Here is an 8,747-nt window from a genome sequence, read left to right on the forward strand (position 1 = left end):
GCGATTTTATCAAATATATGATAATTATCATGGTTACTACAAGTGTTTTAATTTGAAATTACCAATAACCAAATTCAGGAAAAAATTCTGAATAGCGTGTCCAAGATTCATAAAATTGCTCAGTTCATTTAATACGGCTTATCTCCATATTTCTGATAGCCGGTCAAAATATACTTATCAAGAAACAAAACAGGGATTAAATTTGCTGAAGGACTCTGCTTTTCTGGGTATTAAGCCCTTTGATTTAACACCGTTGCAACTTGGACCCTAAATTTTTTTTCAGGCCCGAGCAGGAGTCGCCCCCATAACCTGGCGACACTGGTACAATGCACCAGCATTGAGAACCAACAAGGTTAGCTGGAGGCTGATCTAAGTAAAGCGATTTTATCAAACATATGATAATTATCATGGTTACTACATGTGTTTTAATTTGAAATTCGTATTATCAGCACTTAATACCAGTTCAGGAAAATATTCTGAATAGCGTGTCCAAGATTCATGAAATTGCACAGGTCACTTAATACGGCTTATCTTTATATTGCTTATTGCTCGTCAAAATATACATATCAAGAAACAAAACACGGATTAAATTTGTTTACGGACTCTGCTTTTCTGGGCATTAAGCCCCTTGATTTAACACTGTTACGATTTGGAAGCCAATTATTTTAGCGGAGACACATGTCCATGGTCTTTCTACAAATCAGTGAAAAGAGACAGACAAGACAGACAACTCCGACTTGCTCTTACATCGTGTTCACCATACGTTGAGCTTCTGGGAGGTAAACAAGGAAATTTTGATGTCGCCTTATAACATATACACAAGTATTAAACCTTTTTTAAAACCACACACAATCTGCAACATTTTTAGCCACTTATATTGGTTTTTAAGAGTTCTGATCGTTGTTCGTAATCAGTTTTTGAAAACCTAGTACATTTGCGTAAATTTAAGAGATATAACTTCAATGACCAGTAAAAAATATTCCAAATCCTGTATATAAATCATACTCTGAACGAATTCTGTAGATTTTCGGGGAAGCTTATGGCCGCTCTCGCGAAGATACACACTAAATGATCCAGCCATTTTATAAAAAGGCTCACTTTTTTCATATATAAATAAAGCTTGAAGAGAAAAAAAAAAACAACTATATTAGAAGGGCAAATATTTTTGTTCACGCCCGAACAGGTGTCGCCCCCATGACTTGGCGACACTGGTACAATGCACCAGCATTGAGAACCAACAAGGTTAGCTAGAGGCTGATCTGAGTAGAGCGATTTTATCAAATATATTATAATTATCATGGTTACTACATGTGTTTTAGTTTGAAATTCGTATTATCAGCACTTGATACAAGTTCAGGAAAATATTCTGAATAGCGTGTCCAAGACTCATAAAATTGCTCAGTTCATTTAATACGGCTTATCTTCATATTTCTGAAAGCCGGTCAAAATATGCATATCAAGAAACAAAACAAGGATTAAAATTGTTTATGGACTCTACTTTTCTGGACGTTAAGCCCCTTGATTTGACACCGTTACAACTTGTACCCCAATTATTTTAGTACAGATATCACATGTCCGGCCTTGATTGGTCTTTCTATAAATTAGTGAGACAGGCAACTCAGATTTGCTCTTACATCGTGTTCATGCGTTGAGCTTTTGGGAGGTACTAAACGGGTAAGTTTTGATGTCGCCTTATAACATATGCACAAGCATTAAACCCTCATTAAAACCCTATACAATCTGCAACATTTTTAACCACTCATAATGGTTTTTAAGAGTTTTGATCATTGTTCGTAATCAGTTTTTGAAAATTTAGTACATTTGTGTAAATTTAAGACTTCATTTTTTTAATATATGATAATCCTAATTGATCTAGGTGACTTTGCCATATGACAGAACAATGGCTCAAGATCCAGTCAAGAGCGAAACTTCTGCTGCGATGTCAATTTACTAAGCTTTATTTTTCGCTTTAAAATTACTTCTACCTTAATCCCGGCCTCCATACTCTTGCTCTTCTTATGTTTGTAAGAAGATTCCCAACGCAAAGATGTCGATCAAAATTGCAAAAGTCTGCGGTGTTTTGAAACCGTTACAATATCTACATTTGTTTGTTTGTTGTTCTCAATTAATATCGATCCGTACGGATCGAACTTATGAATGACACAGGCACAACTGATGGCGCAAGGGTCTGTCGCTAAAAGGCTAGTTTATAATTAACGATGAAAGCGTAATCAAATACGTGGACTTAAGTTTGGGAACGGTGAAACACAAATTATTATTTTGATATAAGTATTTGTTGCGTACACCCTAAGTTTCGGACCAGCCCAATTTCTGTCTCCTTCTTTAACCAAACATTCTCCTCATTCTTAACGAGGCGTGAAACAAGATGTCTGAATGGGAATTACTTTCTTAAAATTGTGGACAAAACACGGGAAGCAAACCTTTTGGCCTTTTTTCTCTTCTTTTTCCTTGTTTGGTTAGACTTACAGAGTATTAACTTTGGATTTTGAAATGCAAGCAAACAGCTTCTTAAGATTCGGGTGAAGATCTTGTCTAGACAATAATTATCAGTGGTAAAAAAGGTGAATAAGCCTTATTAACAGATAGAGCAAAGGTGAAATATACTAAAACTTATAGAGACAGCTTTATAACGTGCAAAGTATAAAGATCTCTTCGATACCTTTATGAGTCGGACCACCCCAATTTCTGTCTCATTCTTTGACCAAACATTCTCCTCATTCTTAACGAGGTGTGAGACAAGATGTCTGAATGGAAATTGCTTTCAGGTAGCAAACCTTTTGGCCAGTCTCTTATCTTTTTTCTTGTTTTTGTTTTTGTTTTTGTTTTTGTTAGACTTACAAGGTATTAGCTTTGGATTTTGAAATGCAAGCAAACAGCTTCTAAAGATTCGAGTGAAGATGTTGTCTAAACAAATCTAATCTTCACCGGTAAAAAATGTGAATAAGCCCTATTAACAGATGGTACAAGGGTGAATTATACTAAAATTGATAGAGACAGCTTTAAAACGTGCAAAGTATAAAGATCCCTTCGATATCTTTATTTCTATTTCCTTAGTAGCCATCAATCTGGTTTTCACATGGTCTGCTGGGAGTAGGAAGAAGATTTCCTGACATTGAACCGCCTGAGGCTGTGCCATCATAAAAGAAACGAGAGAAGTGCACTCATTTTGCTAGCTCCATCCCACGAAAAAAAGGCATCCTCTTGCCTCAAACAAGCCTTGGTTGAGATGCATCCGTATTTCCACCTAGCCTTCTTTTCCTTGCTGTTGCGAATTCCTCTGGCCTTAGGTAAGGACTGAATTTCATGCAATTTACCCACATGCCTTTTATAAATTGTTCTGTTGCTAAATTCCACTGTATTTTTTTGCTCTCCTTGTTAAGTTCCGCTTCATTTCTAAAGAACAGTTTTATCATCTTCATCAGTTGATGGTGTTAATTTCCGCACCAACCCACCACGGAAAGAGACTAAAGATTCTTCTGTAAGACCCTCACTCAATAAGCTTCCTCAGTAACCTAACTATGGAATGTGAAAATTTTCTTCTTGCAGTGCCATCAGTATGATAAATAAATTTTGCCACTAGTTCCGCGAAAACTGAATGACTATTCTTTAATAGAGCTATTTCCTCTCATGATGGGAGATCTTATCAAACTCCACCAGGTCATCTCTCAGAAATATTTCGTTTTACATCGCCCAACCGACCCAGTTTTTAAGAATGCGAAATAAATTATCTAAAAAATGGTGGGAGATGACTGAGACACAAGTACTTCAAGCTCCCTCGGTAAGGCAACACAACAACTGATGGTTTCAATAAAGCGCTCGGTGTTCCCAATTCCGAGGAAAATAAGAAACTATTTTCGCGGTGACGTCTTACGGCGTGACCGCGTATGTTGAACATTACGAGAGAGAAGTGATTGAAACGAGGGGATAAAAAAAAGCATGACTACGATTGAGAGCCTGGAATGAGAGGTGACACCTGAACCTTGGGAACGAGGTCCTGTCAAATATTTTGAATGTCACGCGCTTTGATGTTGCATTACGAAAACTTGCGACAAGAACTTACCGGAAGTTGCAATGTTAAAAATTAACCTTCTGTTTTGTCTCGATACCCTAACTCGATGGAGAAAAATGGCGGTGAATTTCGATTGTACCACTTTTAAAGTTTTGAACATGAGTTTGAAAATGTGAAAAGAATCATCCACAACTTCGAATTAAAATGGAGTATAAAATTCTCTTAGTTCAAAGCTATGAAGGAATTTGAGCGAAAAGATAAGCTGCAATCATAGTATCGTATTTATCAAATATAAAATCCGGTTGTAAAAGACGGAATCTGATCAGCGAAGCCAGCAACGTTAAAATGTTATTAATGACCCTCTTAAATGGGCACTAAAAAAAATAGAGGTGAGGGCTGTTCTTTCAAAGAAGAAGATACCACTTAACATCCAACTAAACAAGGTTGGCTTTAAAGGCACTAATTTTTAAGGTCAGAAATATCGGATAAGAATACTAAGACTTGACCTAAGCTGAAATTCTACGAGCTCTCTCAACTTTTCCCGCTTATTTTCCAAAATTTATACCCGTTATATTGTAAAAAAATTTTTTAACATTCTCATGTGCATTTTGTTCGAGAATACGCGGTCGTGTTCCCCTAGTTAAGTTCCACTGTTGTGACTCGGCGAGGAACCAGTATCTGCTATTTAAGACCCTCTTCTCGAATCAAAGTGGACATGTATTTGTGTGCTCGTCGTGTTTGTTCATTCTTTATTGTAAATAATTTCCATAGGAGATTGTGTAGATTTGGGCCTTGGAATGGAAGATGGAGAAATTCCAAATGATAAAGTTACTGCTTCTTCTGAACTAAGCGCCAACACACCAGCCACGAATGGTCGACTGAACTACACATCAGGATCATCATGGTGTGCAGGAACAGGTGATGCTAACCCATATCTACAGATTGATCTACAGACACTTCACATCATCTGTGCTGTGTCCACTCAAGGGAATTCTCAAGCAGATCAGTGGGTGAAGGACTACAAACTACAATTATCCACAGATGGGACAACTTGGACAGACTACAAGGAAGCTGGACAAGTTAAGGTATAGACATAAACTGTAAGACTTGGCAGTTCAAAGAAATTGTTTTAAATATGATATCTTATTTTAAATAATTTCTTTGAACTGCCAAGTCTATACTGTAGTCTATACTATAGACTATCCAGGAAGATGAACAATATTGTATAGGTTTGATGATATCAAAAGTCCCAGCCTTAAAAAAGGTGATAATTAAAATGATTATTTAGCAATTGCTGCTCTACGTATTGTGTATATGAAGTTCATATTCCTAGGGAATAACTTAATTAGCCCCTTGCCTTCATGCTGGACCTGGCTAACTTTTGACTGACATTTATTTGTCACATGACCACTTCCTTCAAGCTGTTTCTTGACCCTCTCTCCCACCCTAGGGGCTTTCCTTGAGTACTCAGAGGCTCCCTAGGCTTGTTTTCTCATTAAAGATGCCCAAACATATTAATTATCCCCTTTGGTCACTGGTCTGGTTGTGCCAGAGGGGTGTGGTGGGGGTTATTTGGTTTTAGTACCCGTGCCCTTTTTTCATCTTTGGAAAAAGCATGTTATAATGTTGAGGTATGACTGTATATTTCTCTCATAGGTGTTGAGGGGAAATAATGACAGAGACACAACTGTTAAACATGTTATTTATGGAGTGTCAACAAGATATCTTCGATTCTTACCACAAACTCAGCAGGGTAGGGTGTGCATGAAAACAGAGGTGTTCGGAGTACAACAAGAACGAGGTGAATATGATATTTACATGGCTAAGTATTACCCTGTGTTGTAATGCATATTTTGTATATGCATTATGATATTTATTACAGTACGTCAAATATTATTCACTTAAATGTAAAATAAATTTACTGTTTAACCCTTTCGAGATTAGGATGCACTTTCTTGGTACTGCCCTCTATACATTTTCCAATGTGCTGACAAGTAGAGTTTGGTTAATGCTTCTTTAGTTGGTAATCATTTCCTTTACTCTCATGACCTTAATGTTTGCTTTAGAGGCGATACTGTAAGGAGAAATGCAATGCTAGTCTCTCTTGGAGGGACAAAGATTTAAAAATGCTCATGGTTCCATTTAGTATGTAAATCTTTTTTTTATTTTACAAATTATTTATAAATTTTAAGTACGTGAGTAGAGGCATGAGTGATTGTTTTCATGTTATAACTTAGAGAAATAATTAATTTAGGGTGAGATCCTACAGGTCCTTAAAAAGTTATTTTATTGTTTCAAGATACCTGTTAGATAAGATGATTTCATGATGAATACTAATAATAATGTCATGTTATGCCATTTTACAATAATTGGTTAAATAGAATATGCAAAATTTGCAATGATGTTACAGTGTAGTACATGTCAAAATTCTAGCAGGGAGTGAAGTGACAAGTTGTGAATGCTAATTGATCTAAACTTTGGTTTGTTTACATCATTAAAGCTTAAATATTTGAACAACAATGTTCAATCACACATTGGGTTACTCTCGTGCAAATCAGGCCTACCAGTTAATTTTAATGAAGTTGTGTCATGTGCTGGCAGTTTATACACATTTGCTGCTGGTGCCTTGTCTTCAAGAATCTTAACCTCTACTAAGCAATGAGACTAATGGACTGGAAAAAAAACTTTTGTGTGAATCAGACAATTTTTTCTGTTATAAAGAACACCTTAATGGATTCAGTTAAGTTGCTTTCATCTTTAACAAATGCCTAGTTAATGGGCAATTAGTGAAATTGTCAAATAATGCCATAAGATTTATAGTTTAAAATAAGAACAAACTACTTTAAAGAATGGAATATAATCATTTGTTTCACAAAGTAGTCACTTTGGATGTGCATCACAATGTTTCAACTGCATACTGGAAGTTTTCTTCAGATGATAAGGTAGACTGAGTATCTGTCTCATTAGAAACTGTTCTGCTCAGCTGTAATTGGATAGAATCTTACGCCTTGATTGGTGCATTTCGATGAAATGTTCTCTCAGTGGTCCCCTGTCATGGCTCCCCTGCTGTTGTGTGTCTTGATTGTTGGCATCCCAGCTTCTGCGATCTCTATTCCACTGTCCTTGTTGATGTTGTTATGGCTTAGTGGACTTATAGGACATTTTTAAGACTTAAGAAGCAAAATAATAGTTCCATAATAAATCCCTTGATACTGTATTGCCCCATGCACACCAACAAACATTTTGTGTATGTACATGTTGGTCAGTTAATAAATGCAAGGTACTTAGAGGTCAACCACAGCCTCTCTTTAGAGGCAACCATGAAATACAGTAATAACCTTTAATTAAGTTGAGGTGAATTGATTCACAGAGATTACATACAATTGATTGCTTGAATTATCTTGTATGGTTTGTGTCAAAATGTGAAGGTTACATGTCTTTACTTTATTACCTTGCAGTTTGTGAAATGAAGGGCATTGGTCTGGTTACTGGTGGTGCAATTCCTGACAGCAGCTTCACAGCCTCATCATATTATGATAATAGATATAAACCTTCTTATGCCCGACTGAATGGAAATAATCGAGGTTGGGCACCCAAGACTACAACCAATCCTGCTGACTTCTTACAAATTGACCTGCTGCATAACTATGTCATCTGTTCTGTCGCTACACAAGGAGCTAAAGGTATCAATGAGTGGACAACAAACTACAAGATCCAGTTATCATTGGATGGTACTACATTTTTTACCTATAAAGAAAACAATACTGACAAGGTAGAGGGCTAAATTATTCCCCTCCTCCCCCCCCCCCCCCAAATATGAAACAGCATGAAGTAGTTGCGATTAAGTACAAGTCATCCTGAATAAGTCATATTGACCATTACATTCAGTTCATCAATGTAACTCACCTCTTTCTTCTTTCAAAAATGCAAGAGACATTTGAGAAAATTATATACAGCTAGAAATATTACAGACAGTTTACTACAAAGGAATAGCCATTTTTTCTTAAAGTATATGTACCTCTCACCTAAGTTGTTTCACCAAAAATATTATTTCAACTTCTAATACTTGGACATATGCACATTTTATGGTAGATTTTTAATGAAAGAAACAATAAGTATTTTAATTGTGGTAGACATTAAAGACATGTATCTATAAAGAAGTCTACCCATATCCGGCAAAGGAGAAGGGTGTAGCACAGCTGATACATTGATACATATGGTAACTAATGATACAATTATTTTGCATTTTATGCAACAAACTACAGATATTTAATGGAAATTCAAACCGAAATGGCATCATAAAAAACAGTCTACAGGAATTTGCAAGTGCAAAGTTTATCCGCTTCTGGCCAACAGCGTATCTTGGTTGGAAGGCTCTTAGGGTGGAAGTTTATGGAATAGTTCCAACTAAAGGTAATTTTTGCCTTCATTTTTTTCTCAACCAGAGGCAAAATTGAAGTCATGATAACTTATAATTTGTGAAAGCCAAAGGAACTAAGGGACTAAAGGCAAGAGCTAGATGTAAAGAGAAAGTTTAATATTCTCCAAAAGCGATTAAGCCTTGGTTGAGCAAGAATGGTTTCAAAATAGTTTTTGAGCTGACCATTTGAGAATTTGTGAATCAAATTAAAATTTCTGCAGAACCCTAATATTTTCTTTTGAACCTTGAATACCACATTAACCACAAGGAGATTCCTCAAGTTTTGCTTTTGCCAAA

General features: G+C 36.2%; 1 protein-coding gene and 1 long non-coding RNA gene across 2 annotated transcripts in view; one reads left to right on the forward strand and one right to left on the reverse strand.

Moving 5' to 3' along the window:
• Nucleotides 1–3,002: 3,002 nt before the first annotated feature.
• Nucleotides 3,003–8,747, forward strand: part of LOC149037075 (protein sidekick-1-like) — a 28,328-nt gene continuing 22,583 nt past the window's right edge. Inside the window, exons 1-5 of the mRNA XM_089186882.1 lie at nucleotides 3,003–3,308; nucleotides 4,802–5,115; nucleotides 5,687–5,831; nucleotides 7,489–7,802; nucleotides 8,296–8,443. Coding sequence (XP_089043008.1) covers nucleotides 3,248–3,308; nucleotides 4,802–5,115; nucleotides 5,687–5,831; nucleotides 7,489–7,802; nucleotides 8,296–8,443 — 982 coding nt within the window. The 5' untranslated portion in view covers nucleotides 3,003–3,247. The remainder of the gene's footprint in view (nucleotides 3,309–4,801; nucleotides 5,116–5,686; nucleotides 5,832–7,488; nucleotides 7,803–8,295; nucleotides 8,444–8,747) is intronic.
• On the reverse strand, nucleotides 6,172–7,614 carry LOC149037076 (uncharacterized). The gene is made up of 2 exons (XR_016180975.1): nucleotides 7,482–7,614; nucleotides 6,172–7,200 (listed from the first exon to the last, which is right to left on the reverse strand). It is a non-coding gene; the product is annotated as an uncharacterized LOC149037076 (long non-coding RNA).

This window comes from Pocillopora damicornis, chromosome 11, assembly GCF_964200805.1.
Source record: "Pocillopora damicornis chromosome 11, jaPocDami1.2, whole genome shotgun sequence".
In the NCBI taxonomy this organism is placed as follows: Eukaryota; Metazoa; Cnidaria; class Anthozoa; order Scleractinia; family Pocilloporidae; genus Pocillopora; species Pocillopora damicornis.